The sequence below is a fragment of the Strix uralensis genome, chromosome 20 (genome assembly GCF_047716275.1).
Source record: "Strix uralensis isolate ZFMK-TIS-50842 chromosome 20, bStrUra1, whole genome shotgun sequence".
In the NCBI taxonomy this organism is placed as follows: Eukaryota; Metazoa; Chordata; class Aves; order Strigiformes; family Strigidae; genus Strix; species Strix uralensis.
In genome coordinates, this window is record NC_133991.1 from 6538690 (window position 1) to 6558435 (window position 19746).

General features: G+C 57.3%; 2 protein-coding genes across 9 annotated transcripts in view; one reads left to right on the plus strand and one right to left on the minus strand.

Annotated features, from left to right (window-relative positions):
• The first annotated feature begins 264 nt into the window (after window positions 1-264).
• On the plus strand, window positions 265-8921 carry TMEM120A (transmembrane protein 120A). Of its 2 annotated transcripts, XM_074890721.1 has the most exons (13): window positions 265-415; window positions 3163-3281; window positions 3794-3910; window positions 4423-4482; window positions 5221-5316; window positions 5635-5724; window positions 6120-6185; window positions 6544-6605; window positions 6874-6966; window positions 7703-7767; window positions 8358-8426; window positions 8505-8620; window positions 8784-8921. In XM_074890721.1, the coding sequence occupies exons 1-12, from the start codon at window positions 341-343 to the stop codon at window positions 8616-8618; spliced, it is 1026 nt and encodes a 341-aa protein (XP_074746822.1). In that variant the 5' UTR covers window positions 265-340; the 3' UTR covers window positions 8619-8620; window positions 8784-8921. The 2 variants fall into 2 exon arrangements, with proteins under 2 accessions (XP_074746822.1, XP_074746821.1); XM_074890720.1 differs by lacking the exon at window positions 8784-8921 and having other exon boundaries at window positions 8505-8782.
• A 2283-nt stretch (window positions 8922-11204) lies between these two features.
• Window positions 11205-19746, minus strand: part of POR (cytochrome p450 oxidoreductase) — a 31834-nt gene continuing 23292 nt past the window's right edge. For all 7 annotated transcript variants that reach the window (XM_074890714.1, XM_074890718.1, XM_074890717.1 and 4 more), the window contains 11 exons: window positions 19277-19401; window positions 18259-18348; window positions 17698-17796; window positions 16921-17037; window positions 15960-16078; window positions 14592-14773; window positions 14281-14430; window positions 13442-13709; window positions 12873-13018; window positions 12526-12611; window positions 11205-12277 (listed from right to left, as the gene is read on the minus strand). In XM_074890714.1, the coding sequence (XP_074746815.1) occupies window positions 12133-12277; window positions 12526-12611; window positions 12873-13018; window positions 13442-13709; window positions 14281-14430; window positions 14592-14773; window positions 15960-16078; window positions 16921-17037; window positions 17698-17796; window positions 18259-18348; window positions 19277-19401 (1527 nt within the window). In that variant the 3' untranslated portion in view covers window positions 11205-12132. The remainder of the gene's footprint in view (window positions 12278-12525; window positions 12612-12872; window positions 13019-13441; window positions 13710-14280; window positions 14431-14591; window positions 14774-15959; window positions 16079-16920; window positions 17038-17697; window positions 17797-18258; window positions 18349-19276; window positions 19402-19746) is intronic.

Sequence of the window (19746 nt, forward strand, 5' to 3'; positions counted from 1 at the left end):
GCCAGCCCGCCCGTACCGGCCCGCGGGGGAATTTACACCACGCACCGCCCGAGCGGGCAGCGGACCGGCCTTCTGAGCTGCGGAGAGCCCTGCGCGCCGGGAAGGCGCTGCCGTGTTTGTTTGTTTGTTTGTTTGTCCCTCCCTCTTCCAGACCGCCATTTACAGGGGAAAAACAGCCTCCACCTGGCTACGCCCCCTCCCTCTATGGCCACGCCCCCACCCCCCGTGACCACGCCCCCGCGTTAGCCCCGCCCCCGACGGGGCGTGCGCGGAAGCGGGGCGGGAGCGGCGCGCGCCCAGCGCCGCGGGCCGGGGCCGTGTTCCCGCCGCCATCGCCGCCATGGCCGGCGGCGCCTCGGTCGCCGAGTGCCTGCGGGAGTGGGAGGAGCTGCAGGACGGCTACCAGCGCATCCAGGTACCGCCGCCGCGCCGCGGGACACCCCCCCCGGCCCGGGGACCTCGGACAAGCGCCGGTTGGGGCCGAGGGACCGCTCGGGGGTTGCATCAGGGCTCGCCTCGCCCCCGGAGCAGCGGGGCGGGGGGATCGCTAACCTCTGCCGGGGCAGCGGGGGGGCGGGGGACCCCTCCCGCCGAGCCGGGGCACCGCGGGGTTCCTGTCCCCGGGGTCTCCCTCACGTTTCGCCCCGGGCAGGGCTCGCAGCTGAGTCCTTGTGCCGCTGGGGAGGGGGGTTCGGAGCAGGGCCGGGGGGTCGCCGGGGCCCCGCCGAGGAGCCCTGCCTGGGCAGGAAGGGTCTGGCAAGAGCCGGGGCCTTCCAGGGCTGGGCGACCGGACTGGCCAGCCTGCGGTGCCCGGGCCGTGGGGACGCCCAATCTCCCGAGTTTTTAAAAGCGGGGAGCGGCGCTGCCCGGCCTGGCACGGCCGGGAACGAGGCGTGCGGATGCCGCTCCACGGTCCTTCTCGCCCCGCTCAGCTCCCGCGCAAGCCCGAAGCCGGGGAGCAGAGGCAGCCCGGAATCCGGTCACGCTACAGCCTTGTCCCGCCGGGGGACCCTCCCTCCGGTGCCCCGACCCCGCCGGGGCAGGCCGGGGGCTCTGTGCCGGAAAGGTGCCTGGCATCGGAGGTGTTTCACCTGCTTTGTGTAATCCCCAGGGCGCTCGCTGCCGGGGGAGGGAGTGGGCAGGGTTCAGCTCAGACGGGGGTCACCCAAGGAAAAGGTTGGCTCACATCTTCTGCTGCAGTTCAGATCAATCAGCTGCATCTGCACCAGTTCCCTTTCCCCCTCCTTTCCCCCTCGGGAGCGGGGCGAAGCGGATGTTGTTGCGGACACATTGCAGCTGTACCCAGATCTGGGGCAAGGGAGGCTTTGAGAAACCTCTTGCTCCACAGGACTTGCCTGGCTGTCCCGGGTTGCCCGCCTTGAACCCCGCGTGCAGCCGTGCGGGGCCGGCCCTTTCCTTTGGAAAACTCCTGGGTGGCTCCTGATCCGGGCTTTCTCCGAGCGTGGTGCTCAGATGCTGGGACAGCTAAACGAGTTGTCACAAAAGCCACTTGCTCTCAGTTAACTCCAGAGCAAGAGGAGGAGGTGATGCCAGATGGGAGCTGGAAGGTTTGATGGTCGAGCAGGGAACGTCCCGTGAGAGATTGGGGACATAAATCACTGCGGGAGGAACCAGGGCTATCTGGGATCTGTTCCCACCCTGCTGCTTGTCACCGGAGGGAGAATGAGTTGTTTCCCTCCTCCACGTCTTGGTTTCACCTTTCTCCTTTGGGAACAGCTTTGAGATCTGCTGATAAAGTGCTTGATAAGAGTTAGGGAGGCTAAAATGTGTGTGCGTCAAGGTCTAGTCCAAGATCCTGATCCAAGGGTTGTTGCAAGTGGCATTTAATCCCTTGGTGGTGGAAGTGGCGTTCAGGCTGCCCGTGGTCGAGGTGAGGCTGTTTTCAAGCTGACCTGGACAAGAAGGAGCATTGATCCAGCAGGCTCTCTCCTTTTCTTTCTAAATATAGCGGAAGAATGGGATCTCGCCTTACCCAGGTGCGGTTGGGTTACTGTCGCACGAGCAGCCGCGCAGTTGGCTGCAGCCCTGCTGCAAGTCCATCCCCTTTGTCCGGCTCATTGATGGGCCCCTTCCAGCTTCCCTGGGGGGTGCTTGGGATGGAGCCCCAGAGCCACAGGTCGGGGCAGCAGCAGGTGCTGCACGAGCCTCTGTACGGTTACGTGCGGAAGGGTGGCGAGGAGACAGGCGATGGAGGTCAGGGCAGCCATTGCCCAGATTCTTTATAATAAATCCCTTTATGCTTTGTTCAGGCAGCAGAAATGTCCATTCCACACTGTAGCATATTGTTGCTTATGTTGTCCTCGGCTGGGTTTCCCATACGTGTCCACCCGCAAGGCTCTCCACTAGCCAGCACGTCACCTAGATTTATTGCCCATTGCCCATTTTAACATAAAAACCTCATAAGCCCACGCCCATTGCTCCTCGCCATGGACCATCGCTCCGCAGTGCCTTGAACCTCCCCACTTGCTGTTCACCTCACTCGGGTACTTGTTGGGAAACCCTCTCGGGGACAGTGAGGTAATAAAAGCCTTGTGATCATCTCTGAATGTATTGTGTTTGTGTATCTGACCCTGCTTGGGTCTGGTGAGGTATCACCGCCTGGATCTGACACCTCCAGGCAGAGCGAGCTGCTCGTCCCATCCCAGCAGTCCAAGCCACTGCTCCCGGGTGGCTGTGGCCCTCAGTTGTAGCCCTGGCCCCAGCAGCGTTTTTTTCTGAGTCTTTCCTATGCCCTGTGCCGCAGTCAGTGGTTTCCCAGCCACGGGAGCATCCCTGGAGCAGGACTGTCTTGCTGGCTGGACTTTCCCAGCCTGCAGCTGGAGGGGGGCTGGACACGAGCCACGCGCGAGGGCAGGACCAGGCTGTGCCGTGCGGATGTGCCTGCACCTGTAGATAACTTCCTTGGGATTGGGGATGGGTGTCCCCAGCGCCTGCTTCTGCCCCCACAGAGGCAGGGATGGCTGCAGGCTGTCCCCAGACACGCCTGGCTTTTTGCCTGTGGTTTCTACCTACCTCTCGTCTTACCCAGCTGCTGTGCAGGTGAAGTTAAAGAGAGTTTTTAACAGATGTGTCAGCAGATGTCCCCGAGGGCAGGGACAGCTGGGCAGACAGCTGTAATGCATGCTGGTCTCTCCTTCCCAGGATAATCACAAGCTGTACAAGCAGAAACTCGAGGAGCTAACCAAGCTCCAAGATGGGATCTCCAGCTCCATCGCACGGCAGAAGAAGCAGCTGAAGGAGCTGTCGTTGTCCCTCAAAAAGTAAGTTGTTGTCCTGTGACGACACAGGACGGGAGGGGAGAGCAGCAAGGACAGGGCTAGCGAACGCATCACATGTCTCTGTCTCCAACACAAACCTTACTGGAGCCTCACTGATAGCAAAGTGCTGTGGAGGTCTGGACTCACCCAGGCAGATCTTCCTCAGCTTCCCTTTCCTCTGCCCTGATTTGTGCCTTGTTTGCAGTTCAGAGCTTGCAAAGGCTTCGCAGGTAACTTGAACCACCCCGCTCCCGCACAAAGCTCTCTCCATCCTTCCTCGAGGGCGAGAAGACCCGTCTGGCCTCCCCTTGCTCTCATTCCTGCTTCCTTTTCTCAAGTGACATCCCAGCCTGACAGAGGAGCTCGCCCTGCAGATGGAGTCATGGACTTGCCTCCAGTCCATCTTCCCTGTCCTTGGGGTGTCCTTGCCTAAGACAGTCACTTATCGAGTGCTGGCACGTGCTGATTGTGTTACAGAGGCTATCCTGATACCAGCACCTGTGTTTCCTCCCCAGATGCAAAGCCAACGTGAGTCCTGAACAGGAGGAGTCCATCCAAGAGACCCAGAGCCTAATAAAAGAGAGGCAGAATGTTTTCTTCGAGATGGAGGCCTATCTGCCAAAGAAGAACGGGTAAGAGGCGCCTCATCTCGGGGTGAAACACCAAGTCCTCCCTCCACGTCCCTGCGGCTGTAACACTGCAAGACACAAACCTGCTGTCACCCTGCTCCCGGCAGTGTCACAGCCATGCTGCTCCGCTCAGGCTCCCCGGAGCACGCTGGGCTGGAGCCAGGCTGAGCCTCTGCAGTGCTGCCCTCCTCCCCCCTCGCTCCTCTGCCTGCTCGTGGCCTTCACCCGCCCTTGAACGGTGGCCATGCGCGGGGGGAATCCCGGTGAACACCCCGGTGCCCACAGGAGGTGGGGGGGGGTGTGCTTGGCCACCCTTCCCCCTGCCCTTGGGAGGAGAGGGAGCGTTTGTGCCAGTCACGCTGTCTGGCAGCTCCGAGTGGAAAACAGCTGGGGGCTCCTTCACGGGCCCTCAGCGTCAGCGGTGGCACATGAGGGGACGGCTCTGCCTCGCCTCCGCGGCCGCGCTGCCAGCTCCCGGGCAGGCGCCCGTCCTAACGCCTCTGCTCTCTCCCCAGGTTGTACCTGAGTCTGGTGCTCGGGAACGTGAACGTCACGCTGCTCAGCAAGCAGGCCAAGTACGGCCCTCTTGGAGCTGCTGCCCTGGGCTTTGCTGGGCTTGGGATCCCCTTGTCACCGGGAAACAACAACTCCTCGTGGGCTGAGCTGCTGCATGTGCAGACACGAGGCTGGCTTGACCTGCCTGGTGCAGATTCCCTTCCCGGGCTGTTCCTTGCTTCCCTTCCCAGAATTAGCTGAGTCCTTGGCTCCTCCTTACACTCCTGCCGCTGGGCTGGGATGGACCGTTAGCTCTGGCGAGCTAAATAGGCTCCTCCACCGAAGCCGTGTCCAGGTTTCCCCCGTGTTAGGGATTTCCAGGAGAGACAGATTTGTGCAGCCACTGGCGCGCCCCCTCCTTGTCCCTTGGGAAACACCAGTGGCCAGATTTGGCTCATGAGAGCCCTCCCCATGCTGGGACACTAATGCCAGAGGTGCCCAGCCAGGAGCCCCCATCTCCCCCTCAGCTCCACAGGTTTCCCTTGAAGAGCTGAGCAGACGCCAATCTGCACAGCTTCCCGGAGTCCTCTGGGCCACCCGCCAGGCTGGCATGGTTTGGGGTGTCTTGAAGCTGTCTCACCTGTGTGAAAGCAGCCTGCTGTTCTCCCCTCTCAGAAATACCCAGGGGACAAGGTTTTTCCAGAGCATGTCCCAGAGGTTCCCAACAGAACATCACTTTTGTCCGGCCAGCTGGGATGGGAGGACACAGACTTCCAGCAGCCACCTTGCTCCAAGCCTGTTCTTCTGTTTCCCTGCAGGTTCGCATATAAGGATGAGTATGAGAAATTCAAGCTCTACCTCACCATCATCTTACTCATTGTCTCCTCCTCCTGTCAGTTCCTTCTCAACTCCAGGTGGGTCTGGCTTGGATGCTCTCTGTAAGGGGTGGGGCAGAGATCTCCTCCCAGGGCCCCCATGTTCTCCTCTCCCACCCTGAAAGGTCCGGAGCTGAACAGGAGATCCTGACAAAGGCTCTGGCCACTGCCCTGGAGGTGGGGTGGCTTTTGTGGCTGCGGCTGTCTCACTGTGACCGTGGTGGATGGTGGAGAAGCGGGTCCCCCTGCCCGCAGGGTGGACGAGCATCCTGCAGCGATGGCTCTCGGTGCCTGTGCCCTCGATGCCGGGGCAGTGGCTCTGCTGCTGCCTTTACACCGCGCTTTGTTTCCCACCAGGGTGACAGATGCCGTCTTTAACTTCGTCTTGGTGTGGTACTACTGCACCCTCACCATCCGGGAAGGCATCTTGATCAACAACGGATCCAAGTGAGTCCCTAGTGCTCAGGGAGAGGGCCGTGTGGTGAGTTGGTCCTCTACAAGGCCGGGGAGTTGGGACCCACTGTGTAGCTCTGGCTTCCCAAGGGAGCAGCTCCCTCCTACTCAGGCTGTGTAGCAAACCCTGCTGATGAGCAGCGCGGGAGGAACTCCCCGTGCAGAGGCGGTGCAGGAAGGTGGAGCAGCGGTTGGAAGGGCCCCAGCCCCTGGGTGCTGCCTAGTCCGGAGGCGCTGGGTCCTGCTCCGCACACAGCCATTTCGTAACCAGCCCTGCTCCTCACCCGGAGCTGGAGGGCGGCTGGTGCTGGGCTGGCTTCGCTCTCCTGGTGCATGTTTGGGTCTTGATTTATGCTCCAGACCTGACGCCCCTTCTCTGTGTCTTCCAGAATCAAAGGCTGGTGGGTTTTCCATCACTACGTCTCCACCTTCCTCTCAGGTGTCATGCTGACGTGGTAAGTCTGCATCCCCCCATCTCATGGGGGGCCTGCTTGGGCTGTGGCCAGCTCAGGTGAAGGGGCCTCCGCTGCCCTAACCCGTGGCCGTAGGCCTGCTCTGTGCGTGTTGTGGTCTAACAATCAGCTCCACGTCCTCCTCGCCTGGCCCGGGCACCCAAACAAAAGCCACCGTGGACACCTCTGTGTGGCAGGGAAACACGAGGTGTGGTGACATGGTGCCTGAGCTGGGGCGTCCCCCTGCTTTGGTGGGGGCCGGGGCAAGGCAGCAGTGCCCTTACGCTGGCTGTGGGGCAGGCAGGGCTGGCTGTGTCTCCTCTCAGCCCCACATCCCCCAGCGAGCACCGTCTCTCTGCAGGCCAGATGGGCTCATGTACCAGATGTTCAGGAGCCAGTTCCTCTCCTTCTCCATGTACCAGAGTAAGTGATGCCACATGCTGGGGCACGGGGCTGGGACCAGGCCTGGCCTCGGGTGCCGAGCGTGCCTGCCTGGCTCCGCGACACACGGAGGCCCAGCTGTAGCTGCTCGCAGCTCTCAGCTCACCTGGGTTTTCCCTTGGCCTCTGTCCTGCTCTCCACCGCCCTGGCGCTGGGATGGTCTTTGCGTGCAGAGTCATCTCAGAGCAGATGCTGGGGCCAGGGGATGGTGCCTGGGTGTCTGCTGACCACATCCACGCTCTCCTTGCAGGCTTCGTGCAGTTCCTCCAGTACTACTATCAGAGCGGGTGCTTGTACCGGCTGCGAGCGCTGGGCGAGAGGCACAACATGGACCTGACTGTGGGTAAGCCGGGATCTTCCCTTACTGCTTGTCCCACTCCAACTGGACCTCCTGTTGCCACAGGGCCCACGGCTGCTGGCAGCCTCCCTCCCAGCACCAGACCAGTGCTCTGCTAACTGGGAGCTGTGGTTTCTGTTAAAGGCAACGGTGATGGTTATTTTTGTTTTGAGGTTAGTTTGACTGCAGTTTGCAAGTTGCAGAAGCAGTAAAAGCTACAAATAAAGCTGAAGCTCTGAGAGCAGCATCTCCCGTGAGGTGGCAGCATCCCGTCGACTGGGTGCTCCCCTCTTCCTGCTCTCCTGGGGCCACCAGCCCACAGCTGCCTCCCTCGGGATGTGAGGTGGCAGTGGATGTGGCTCCTGGCATCCGAGCTTTCCTCAGGAAGCTCCTTCAGACACAAAACATCCCTCCAACACCCAACGTACTTGTGGGCTGCCAGCTCCCCGGCCCCTGCGACACCGAGTGCTCGAGCTGAGGACGGCAGCTGTGGGCAGGGGAAGCTCCATCAGAGCAGCCTCCTCCAGAGGCCCACGTTAGGTTAGCGCTAGGAATCCCTGCCGCAGTCCTGCCTGCGGGCTCAAGTGCCCACGGCAAGGCTGTGTTAGCCTGGCAGGACCTTCCCAGCCGGGCACAGGGTGGCCACTAAACCTCCCTGCCCGCAGCCTCAGGAGCTGGGCTCTGTCTGGTCCCCACCTATAACATGTTCGTGGGTCCCCATGCAAACCTTCATCCTTTGCAGAGGGCTTCCAGTCCTGGATGTGGAGAGGCCTCACGTTCCTGCTTCCTTTCCTCTTCTTTGGGCAGGTGAGTGTGCACTGAGAGGCCAGAGCCCTGGGTGGGAGCGGATTGTGCCCCAGGGCAGCGTGGACATCGCACAGGTCCCCGCAGGCTGCTGCAGCCATGCAATACGGATGCCAGGAGCAGGGAAATGCTTTCAGCAAATGCTGAGCCTTTTCCTTTTCCTCCAAAGCACCCACCCCCATGACTTGTCTAGTGAGATGGAGAGGACCTGGGGGGCTGCTGGTAGTTCTGCTAAGTGCTGTGCAGAATACAGCAGAGGTGCTGGCTCCAAGAACCCTTCCAAAACCCTTCCTGAGCTTCAGCTACTGAAAGTCCAGTTCTTCCTTGGTCAGATCATTTAGGCCGATGGCCAAAAGCAGTAGGCTGGTCTGAGGCTTCTTCCTGGTTATTGGGCTCCAGAAGTTGGCAAGAAAGGGGGAGACAAGTCCTCTGGCCCCAAGACTTGATGGGGTTTCCCTGCGTGCTGGGGCAGGCTGGCCTCATGTGAGGTCTGCGTGGGGTTTGTGCCCAGAGGGAACGGCTGGATGAGCGTCAGCATGGAGTTGATGAGCCTCTGAAAGCAGAAACTCCCCTAAATCTTCTCTCTTCTGCAGTTCTGGCAGCTCTACAACGCCATCATCCTCTTCCGCATGATCCAGCACCCAGAATGCAAGGAGTGGCAGGTAAGGAGGCCCCGGGCAGCTGCCCTGGGGAGAGGGATGCCCCAGGAGGTCCCTCCTGCTGACGTGCACCTCCCGTAGGTCCTCATGTGTGGCCTCTCCTTCTTCATCCTCTTCCTGGGGAACTTCTTGACCACCCTCCGCGCCGTCCACCAGAAGTTTCAGAACAAGAACAAAGACACGAAGCAGAATTGAAGGTGGGCAGTGTGGGGGCCAGGACTGTTTCTCCCCACCAGCTCCATCTCCCATCCCCACCTCCTCGATGCCGTCCGTACTCTGGTGTCTCACCCTGTTCCTTGGAAGCCTGGGTTGGGACAGAGCTTGGGGCCTGCTCACAAATAGACCGTGTGTTCACTGCAGTGCTGGATCTGTGCCTGAGTCATTCATCTGGAGCCAGCAGCACCCTGCAACTCCTGTCCCATCTGCCTTCCTCCTCCAGGAGAGCAGGGTGCCTGGGACAGCTGCTCCCCTTCCCTCTGCCCCGAAGACATTTACTGGGATGGTTCTCTGGGGTCAAGCCCAGCTCTGCAAGCACTCCCCACCCCACTGCGGGCAGCCCGGGGTGCCCGGCTTCCATCATCTCCCCTGGGACAAGGCTGGGTCCAGGGCTGGCGGTGCCTCTTACACAGCTCTGGGGGTGCTCAAGGCTCTCCCCAGCCCTGCACCCAGGGCAGCCCCTGCGTGTTGAAGGCAGAGAGGCCCTCACATCTCATCGGCTGCAAGCAATCGCTTCCCTGGCTGCCCCGGTAGCCATCTTTACTTTCAAGGGCAGCTGGAGGCTGTGCCCAAGCGCTGCCTTCCAGGGTGTGTCGTACCCTGGTTCCTCCTTTACCTTCAAGCCGCAGGGCCGAGGGACGGAGGTGGAGGAGCTGTGGCGCTGGAGGGGTGGGAGCACTACAAGCCTGAACCAGGTTTCATGCTGGTTTCATGGTGCAAACAGCACCCTGGTCCCGCATCTCTGGAGGATGCGCGTGTAAAAATAAAGGAAAGGTGCTGCCTCGGGTTGCTGGGGTGGTTTGGAACAGCTTGTGCGCTCTGTGGTTTTGGCCTGCCTGGTATTGGTCACGTTGTGTTGGGGGAGGGAAGAAAAAGCACCTCCAGCTATCCCCATACCAGCTGGGATGCAGAACGGGACAGGAGGGCAGCGCTGTGAGCTGCCAGCTCCCCCCACCCTGAGCTGTATTATCAGTGATAACTGCCGGTGGCGATTGTAATGGATGTGTTTGGTCATGGCTGCATCGACTCTGGATGTGGGGACACAGATAACACCACGATAGCCAAGGGCTCACATGAGCAATGCGACCACCCAACCACAGTGCTGCTCAGTGGCTGACTCGAGCCAACCTGGGAAGAAGCCAACATCTGTAGTCGGTACACAAATGTAACTATGAGTCAGTCATCTTACTCTGTAACACGTGGGCAGCCCAGGGCCCGCTGAGCTCTCCTGGCTCTCCCTGTGAGTAGGGACACCTCACAGGGTTACTCCTTGAGATTGAGAGAGTCCTTGCCTTAACAGATTCTCAGTAAGTGAGTAATAGCATGCTAAAGCTTTGAAATCTTAGCTGAGTGATACAAAGGATTGACTGCACACATATAGTCCTTTAGACATAAACTACTGACCAAGCCTGGGACTAGGAGTGGATCCAGCCTCACCCAGACTCCTCTCTGAGAAGGAGTTTAGAAAGCAAGGGGGTCCCCTCTGAACTGTGTCACTCACAGGAGGGTCTCCCGGGCAGTTTTGTCTGACCCCGTCCTCTATGCAGTAAATACCACGTGAACCTTGCCATTGGATCCTGTTAAACCACTGTCACATTTACTATCAAACTTTGTTAAATCGCTGTTTTATATCAATAAACATTGCTACTTCTCTCCTATGAGTGAAGTGCATCACTCCATCCATGACCAATTGGCGTAGTGGCAGGATGGCAAGTAGTGTCACTGGTTACTTATGGAGGCACGGAGTGAATCAGAGTTCCAGCTTCTCATAAGAATGGGCTTGTGACAACTGGCGCAATTGGGAAGCTGTTGAAGAGCACCTCTAAGTGCCTTATGGCCACACAAAAGATGGAAAAGTGTTATCTATCTGCGAGATACTAGGTGATAATTTTCAAGATGCCCCCAAGCAACTCCCTCCATGGGCAGAATTAATGCACAACATTGTTAACTACAGCCATGAGACAGGCTGGGACAACGCACCAGCTGAAAAACAAAACCTGAAGCTCCAGGGAGGAGATCACAAAAATCAGTCCCATGAAACGAGGAACGGAAACTAGATCAAAGGGAAACAAATTTAAACACCCACAAAGAGAGTCTCAAGAAGAGAGGAATGGATTATGGAGAAATACATTAGCTCTGGGCATTTCTAGAGCTGCTATTCCAGGTCAGCCTGCTGGCATAGAGTCCAATTAAAGAATTCCAGAAACAGGTATCAGTGACAGGAAGGAGCATATTTCAACTCCTCTGGTGCCAGTCCCTAGAAAGGGAGACAATATCCATGACACCCTGGCACGCCTCAGCCCACACAGCCCCGTGCCACAGGCTGTGGCCAGAGCTTTGGCTGCCCAAGGAGCTGAGCAGGGCCCAGCAGGACTCAGTGTCCAACAGCACATTAGCACAGCTGTGCCTCGGCCCAGAGCTGTGCCCCCAGCTGCCATCCTCACCCCCAGCTCACCCTAAACCCAGAGTTGCCGCCTGTTCCCCAGGTTTCCTCCTGGTTAGCAGCCATTGCTCCTCCTGCCTCCCTCTTCCCTCTGGTTGAGCAGAGAGAGAGGAGGAAGGAAATTACAGAAACAGTAATTTTATTCCAAGGGCAAATGTATTTAAATAATTTACAGTCATTGGACAGCCTGAAAGTTGTTGGGGTTTTTTTCTATGATTAAATCACAAAGATGTTAAAATAAAAACAGTATTTAAAAAATGACCATACACAGCATGAGGGAGGGGCTGGGCACAGGGGAGCTGCCAGCTGCAGGACCCCAGGGAGGGAGCAGGGCCCCTGCGGACAGACACACACCCCCCGCCCCAGAGCAGGTCTCTTCTGAGGGGAGAGGAGCCATCCCCTCCCTGCTGTGTGCTGGAGCAAAGGCGGGCAGTGGGGGAAAGGCGTGGGGTGCCTGTGGGGTCCTGGTGGCGTGGGGCAGCCCTGTGCCCAGAGCCAGCTGCCAGCCCCACATCCCAGAGATGGCCAAACGGGGCGGGAGGGAGGCGAGGATGGATCGCTGCCCCATGCCATGCCCTCACCTCGATCCTGCAGCGCAGGGGGCTGCTGGCTCCTCCACCCCTCTGCTGGAGCCAGGCTGGCCGTGCGGCAGGGTGGTGTCCAGCCCCAGGGGATAAGGCAACACTTTGTGTTCAGGGAAGGAGCCCAGAGCTCCCCCAGCACCATCCGTCACTCCTGCCCCACGTCACCTGTGTCCCTGACCTAAGGCTGGTGCCATGAAGTGCTCCCTGGGGTGCCAGAGGCACCACAGCTCCTGGACAACAGCCTGAGCTACCCCTCTGTCCCTCTCAACCCCTTCCACCCCCCTGGGTACGCAGCCTGCCCCAGGGGGCTACTGTGGCCCAGGAGGGATTGGGAGTGACACTGGGGTAGCCGGGGGCTGGGGACAACACTGTCACCCACAGCAGCAGTGGGTAAGCAGGCACTTTCCACCTCCCACGGGCCCACGCCAGGGGACCCGTTCTCTCCCCGGCCCCACCAGCCTCGCTCTTAGCTCCAGACGTCCAAAGAGTACCGGCCCTTGGTCATCAGTTTCTTTACATAGTCCACAGCCTGGGGCTGGCTCATGTTCCCAAACTCGGCCACGATCTCGTAGAAGGTGTTCTGCACGTCCCGGGCCATGTTGCGAGCGTCGCTGGAAACAAGGGGAGCGTGAGCGAGGCAGTAACACATCAGAGCCACAGAGCCCTGGCTGCCTCTCAACACCCGGACATGGATGGTTCGCTCACCCCAGCCCATCTGCCTGGCCACATGCCCTCCCTGGAACAAGGACAGTGTAACCCTCCCAGGGCTTGTAACACACAAGTGGGTAAACTGAGTCACGGTCGTTTTCCTGAGAAAAGGAATGTTTTGCCAAAGTCCCTTCCCTGCCACTGGACTTACCCGCACACATAGATATGAGCGTTCCCCTCATTAAGCAGCTTCCAAATGTTTTCCTTGTTCTTCTTCAGTAAGTGCTGAACATAAACCTGGCAGGAAACAAGGTGGCAGTGAGGTGAGAGGGACAGAGCCCCCACACCACAGGCCATGGTGAGAGAGGGGAAGCCAAGCCCATGCTTGTGGCTCACAAGACCCTGAGCTGGGTGCTCCTATGACTGTCATAGGCCTTCCCTAGCAGCGAGGCTCCAGGCTGGGTGTCTCCAGCCCTTGAAGCCTTTTCTTCCCCCACTGCCACGGCTGGGAGCGATTGTGGGCAGCACAAACAAGCAGCTGGGGGACTAGAGCAGTACCTTCTCAGCCTGGTCCCTGGAGAAGGCAACGTTGAGCTGGGTGAGGACTCCCTCCTGATGGAAGCGGGCCAGCTCCTCACGGTACAGGTAGTCCTCACGCTCGTGGCGGCAGCCATAGTAAAGCACCGTGTCGCCCACCTCTTTGCCTGCAGAGTCACACAGCACCCATCAGCTGGCCCCCTGCCCTCCCCACCCCACCTTGTCTGCCAACCCGGGGGAGGCAGAGCTGCACAACTGCTGCTGTTTAAGGGGAAGTTGACTGATTCTGCCAAATACCCACATGATTTAGAAATGGATCTAAATGACTTGACTGTGACTATTCAGAAATGTGGTGGCAGAAGACAGAGAACTGGCCCAGGTCTATCAGCCCCCCCCAAACATCCTCTGTGGCCAAGAGGAGGACAAAGCATTCCCGTTTGCTGCTGTTCACCCTGCTCCACTGCCTCAGCTTTTTGCTAGTCCCATCAGTGATGTGAGCAGCACAGGATGCACCTTGAAGGCACCACCTGGCCCTGCAGAGCACAGTCCTGCAGCAGATCCAGTCCCCAGGGAAGTTTCTGGGCACTCACCTTGCTGCTTCAGCCAGGCCCGCTCCTGAATGAAGCCGATGAAGGGGGCTATGCCAGTTCCCGGTCCGATCATGATGACAGGTGTGCTGGGTTTGAAGGGCAGGCGAAACTGTGACTTCCTGACATACATGGGCACCAGGGAGTTGCTCCCATTCTCGTTGGGCACCTTGTTCTTGAGCCAGTTGGTGGCCACCCCTTTGTTCAGGCGTCCCGTCTTAGTCTCGTACTCCACCGTCACTGCACAGATGTGGATGGCGTTGGGGTGAACCTGCAGGGAAGGGATGTCAGTGCCAGGCAGAGAGGGAGCCCCAGCGACCCCGCAGCTCAGTCCCTTGTGCTGAGGGATGGGGAAAAGTTTAACCTAATGTTAACACTGGGACAGCTGTTACTCCCCTGGCAGATCAAACCTCCCAGCATGCCCCACATGGGAATTCTGTCTTGCACCCAACTCATCACAGGACCACGGAGCCTCCCTCAGTATCGCCAACAACCTCAGGGCTTCAGGCACAAAGCAAAGAGGGAAATTTGACCAACTCCTAAAATACCACCTTGCTTCCAAGCCCTGAAAGCACAGCCTATGGGTGAAGAGGAGCAGGGCTGCAGGGAGTGGGGTGGTATCAGGGCGCAGCTGTGTGACCCTCTGCAGACCCTGTGAAAGTCGGGATAACCAATTTTCTCTCTTCTCATGCACAGAGATAACTAGAGCTGCCCCCTATCGCAGAAAGTGTTACGAGGGCAAGTTCCCCATGTCCTGTCCCCAGCTGGAGAGGGGGATGGTGGCACTGTGGAGCTGCAGCTGAAGCCTCAGCAGGCTGAGTCCCTGCTGGAAGCACGCTCACCTTGGAGGAGGAGGCGATGGAGTAGTAGCGGGCCTGCAGGCGGGGCAGGAGCTCACACAAGTGGTCGATGGGGGGACGCAGCGAGGGCATGTCCTGCAGGATGGCCAGGATGTTCCTCCGGGCTTCCACCACCCAGCTGAGGTAGAGCGCCTGCAGGCAAGGAGGGCACACGCATGATGACTTCCCTACGTGGCTGGCAAACACTCCCTCAGCTCTCTGCACGTGGTGCCCAACAGTCCTGGATCCCATTTGAGGATCCCCCAGCACCCAGTTCAACCCAGCAGCTTTGCTGGGCAGGCCACAGCTCCCACCTTCCCCTCGGCAGCAGACGATGCCATTTTGCGGAGGCGCTCCTGCTCGCCGGCATCCGTGGCGTACTGGGCCAGCTCGTAGAGGACATTAGTACGGGGAGGGTTAGTGATGTCCAGGTAGTACGTCAGGGCTGTACGGTAGGACGTGGGGCAGGGGAAGGGGTGTTTCTTATTGGATTCCTCTAGAGAAGAAGGAGAGAAAAAAAAATTAGAAATCAGCAACCACTTGCTGTTATGTTAGAGGTTTTGTGCCAGCAGCTACACACAGTGTAGGAGAGCTGGAGACAGAGAACGGGCTTCAGGGAGGAGAGAGCAGCCCTAGAGCTGAATCAGCCTGTTGGCCAAAGCCCTGATCCCACACTGAAGCAGCTCCAGCACACCACCTTCTCCAGGCAGCTACATCTCCCAGTAGCCCCTTTTGTGTTTCACAGATGCTGCCTGACAGATTACCAGAAAAAAAAAAATACTCCATGCTCCCCAACAGGGCTCTCTGCCCTGAGATATCTATGCACAGAGGCACCCAGCAAACTCCCAGATCAAGCAGGAAGGCTGTTCTCCACAGCTAATTTGGCCTCACACACTTACACCTCCTTCAGATCTGGCCTCAAAAGTGTCCTTAGTCTCCTTCAGCCACGGACAGTTGCGCTCAGAGCCGCCTTGGGAAAGGTAAGTGCCAGCAGTCAAGGCTGGAGCCATTCAGTTCAGCAAATTAAGAGCTCCGGAAGGGACAGGAGTGACAGCATGAGGCCAGACAACACGGGACACTGCACAGCGGGCTCTGGCAGTGCATTAAAGCCACTTGCTCTCCTGAAACCAGGAGCTCCCTTAGGCTCCTGGGCCAGCACATCTGATGCCTCAGGTCAGGCTGCCCTGCTTCAGGAGTAAGATGGGCAGCAGCTGCCGTCTCCCTCCTGCCAGCGGCCAGCTCTGCTGGGAACACCGCCCAAGAAGAGGTCTTTGTATCAGCACAAGTGCTCCCTCCTGGCAGTTCAGCCCCAAGCCTGTGCCTCCTCCAAGGACTGAATAACAGCATCTCAGGCACCAGAGCCCCTGTGGAGTTCCGGGGCTGCTCGGCTGGGGGATGCTCTGGGGGCTGATGGTCCGTAATTAGGAGTGTGTTGTTACATAACGTGTTGTTGAACGCGCACACTAAGTACATTTCACAACTGACCCACTTCAGCTGGCTCCCAGCAGCGGGCTCCGTGCCACTGCTAGAATGGCACAGCAGTTCACATGGCCATGGGACGTCTCTGTTTGCCTGGAGGTGCCCTACGGGACCTGAAGGTGATCTGGCCCCTGCTCTGGTGGAAAGGACAGAGGCCATAGATGAAGAAGAACTGCTGACGCTCAGGGGTGATCCACACTTACCGTCCAAATTGTTTAGGGACATGATCGTGTCCAGATCCATGCCCAGGATCTCACCAATCTGATTCACTAGAGAAGAGTCATTGGCTGGGTACACTGCCACGTGGTCCCCAGACTCGTACCTGGAACGAGAGCAGGAGGAGAGCAGATGAAACACCAGCACCACTTCTCATCCACCCCAAGCCTGAGCTGCTCAGCTAGAAGATGAAGCGGGCTAGTGCAAGGGGCAGTACGACAGCACCGAGATCTGACCTACCACACAGTGCCTACACAATCAGGGATCCCCAAGAGCCAGCAGTAATAGCAGAAATGATCATTGCAGAATAATGGTTTTAAGAACCAGGTTTTTCACAAGGGACCTCCAAGGTAACAGCAGATTTGCCAGAGACTTCAACAAGGCCAGACTTTCACCAAGGACAGGTCAACTCCCTGACAGGCAAGGAGCAAAGTTGCTCAAAACCTCTGCAGCATTTTGTTACATTAAATCAACCGGGATTCATAGCTTTCTCACAAGCACACACAGGAATTTAAGCCAGCAAGAGGGTTTTTAAGAACAGGGCTTTATTCCTCCTATGCTGGTACACCTAAGTCAGGCAAACCCAGGCATGAGCCATTCCCAGCTCCCCCCTCTCTCATAGCTCATCTGCCCCCTCAGTTTTCTAACGATTTCTAGAGAATTCTTGCAGCTGGCACTGCTCAGGTAGGACAGGTATGTGCAACCAGCTCTGGAGGAACCCAGAGCAGCCAGCTGGCACGGCCAGGCACAGCGTGAGAGCTGTGAGAAAGACCCGACATGGGGTACCTGATATGTGGTACAGAAGCCCAGAGAGGCAGTGTTAAGTAATTATGAGAACAAGGTCCCCTTCTGAAGTGCTGGACGAGGCCAGTGGCACATCCTTGTTCCTTGCTCCTGACGCAGGCTGCTCCTACCAGAATAGAGGAGCAGTCTCCCATGGGAAACTACCTGATTTTGGAATTGGAGATATCCAGCTCCAGGTGCATGAGGTGTCGCTCTCCACCCTTGTTCAGCTTGCGGTTCTCTGTAACCTGGGCCAGGAAGGGGTTCTTGGCATCAAACGGTCTGGAATGGAAGACAAGGATCCTCTGGGTTACTCTCCTGTAGGCTGACAGTGCTTTCTGTATCCAAGCATCCTCCCTCTGCCTCCAGAGCAGGCTCCCACGATTTGAGCATGGGGCTGTCCTGGTCATGTTTCAAAGCACACCACAAACCAAATTATGATCCCGCTGCTACCCACACTGGCAGAGAAAACTGATCATTTTCCTTCTAAGCACAGCCCAGCAGTCAACAGCTTCGGTCCTATTAAGAACAAGTGATGCAAAAGTAGATTGGAGGGAATGTCACACCTCAAAGAGATATTTCAGTTTGGAAATAATTTATACAGCTAATCTCTCCAAAGTAATGCTGCAAGCAACCATCATGCATTAGCTTCCCTGGGCAAGGAAAGGCTCTGAGTGACCTCAAGACAGGTGCTGCAAATGTACCAGCCAAACAGCACATGTGAACACAGCCATCTTCTCACTCACTAATGATTCATTAACTGGGGAATCCCCCAGAGTCCCAGTGAAGGTCTGAGACCATTTCTCTTGGGCAGGTATCTGCCACACGGCTGCATTGCAGAAATGACACCGCCCACATAGCACGTGTTGTTAGAAACGTCAAGGACTCTGCCAGGCAAAGCCTGGCCCACGTACACCCTGCCCAGGGCCGTGTGGCACTTACGGCTTCTGGTTCTCGTAGCTCTTGAGACGACCCATCTCACCCGTGTAGACTTTGTTCATGTTCACATCTGTGTGCACCACCAGCTCATACTGGCGGATGCTGGAGGAGGAAGGGGGAGAGAAAAAGAGAAAAAAGTCAAACCGGAAATCACAAGGTACAGTTAGAACCAACATCTGCTTTGCTGGATCTGCTGCAGTTCAAAAACAAATGCAACTTCAACCCCTTCGCCCCTCTCAAGACATCAGGAATCAGGTAGACCTTGAAAAAAGCCCAAACCAGGAGGAAACATCAGCTTCACTGGGAGCATCCCAACTCAGCAAAGCCCCCCACAAAGGAACCAAACCCATCACATAGCCCTTCAGAACAGAAATCCACAGCTGGGTTCAAACTCACACCAGGACAGGCTCAGTCCAAACAGCCCCCACTCCACACGTGCCCGCTCAAGTTTGGAAGGGGAGGCAGCACACAGGAAAGGGGACAGTGGCTCAGGGCTGATGCCACAGCCACCAGTCAGAGGTGGCCAATCTCTCTGCACCCAGAAGAACCTGCTCCCATACCCACCTGGACTCTTCTCCTGTAGCCTCCACCCCAAAGTGTTCACACACCGCTGGCCAGAACTGCTCTCTCCAGGTGATGAAATCTTCTTCCAAGCTAGCCAGGGCAAAGGAGAGATTCAGTAACCCTGCCCGAGGGGGAGAGAAGGGCTATTCCCAGAGGAGCCATCCGAGATCCTTCCTCCTTCACCACAGGAAAAGGCATTTGCCCTTGGATCCAAGCAGTTTTGGTATGTCTACATGCCCACAGATCACCAGAAGAGCATCTTCTGATCACTAAGTGGGTAGGAGGGAACTGTACTATACCAGCCACCCCTTCCCTTCACCAGGTCTGCCAAGGAAGGCTTTGTTATTCAGACTCTGTCTTTAACCAACTCAGCTCCCCCTCACCCACTCCTGGTATTAGGTCACCTTCCTAAAGGCCAATTCCACCATGGCAATGCTTATTTTTCTGGGCTCAGAGTCTCCCACATACAGCACATCCCTCTCATCAGATCTTGCAGCCCTTAGAGGTAAAGCCACAGGTTGATGCAATTTCCTAGGTTAAGCTGGTTAAGTTAAGCTGGTTAAGTTGAGCATTACAGGGTGTTCAGGTGATCATAGAGAGGTCAAAAAAAAAATATCATTGTCCAAGTTGAAAAATTGCTGCCTTCCACCATAAAACAGTTCACAAGGAGATGGAGTTTGCCTCCTCCACAGGGATGGGTGAGTTTATCCATACAGGCTGGGTTAGCAATGGAGATGCAGCCCAGCAAAGGCAGAGGAGGCTGCAAAGCCTCCTCGAGTGTGTAACTACAGTCATTTAAAGCTGATGTTGGCTTACCCAGACACAGGATCCTCTAAGATACTCTAAGTGTACAGCTATCCGATTGTGGGAGAGTGCACAGACACACACTCAGAGACACGTCAGCTCCCACAGTTAGTGCTATGAAGTTTATTTCTCTTAGTAGTAGAGCCAACTCCCTGTCAAGACCCCCACAACGCTTTAGCCAGCTCTGCCCAGCCCTCCAAGCCAAGCTACTCACTTGCCATCATCATCTCCCAGCCCAAGTTCAAAGATGCGTTGGGCTCCAAGTTCCTCCAGTCTCTTGTCCACATACTTTCCCATGGCATTGAAGTGCTCATAAGTCTTGTTCCCCAGCCCAAAGACCTAGAAAGGGAATGCTGATGAGTGTGGAGAAGCAGGGGCTGGACATTTCCCATCCAGCTGGCATCCTCTGGTCAGTATCACCCAGCAAAGGAATCACAGAATCATCTAGGTTGGAAAAGACCTTGAAGATCATCCAGTCCAATCATTAACCTCACACTGACAGTTCTCAACTACACCATATCCCTCAGCGCTGGGTCAGCCCGACTCCTCAACCCCTCCAGGGATGGGGATTCCACCCCCGCCCTGGGCAGCCCATTCCAACACCCAACCACCCCTTCTGGAAAGAAATACTTCCTAATAGCCAGTCTAAACCTTCCCTGGTGCAACTTGAGGCCATTCCCTCTT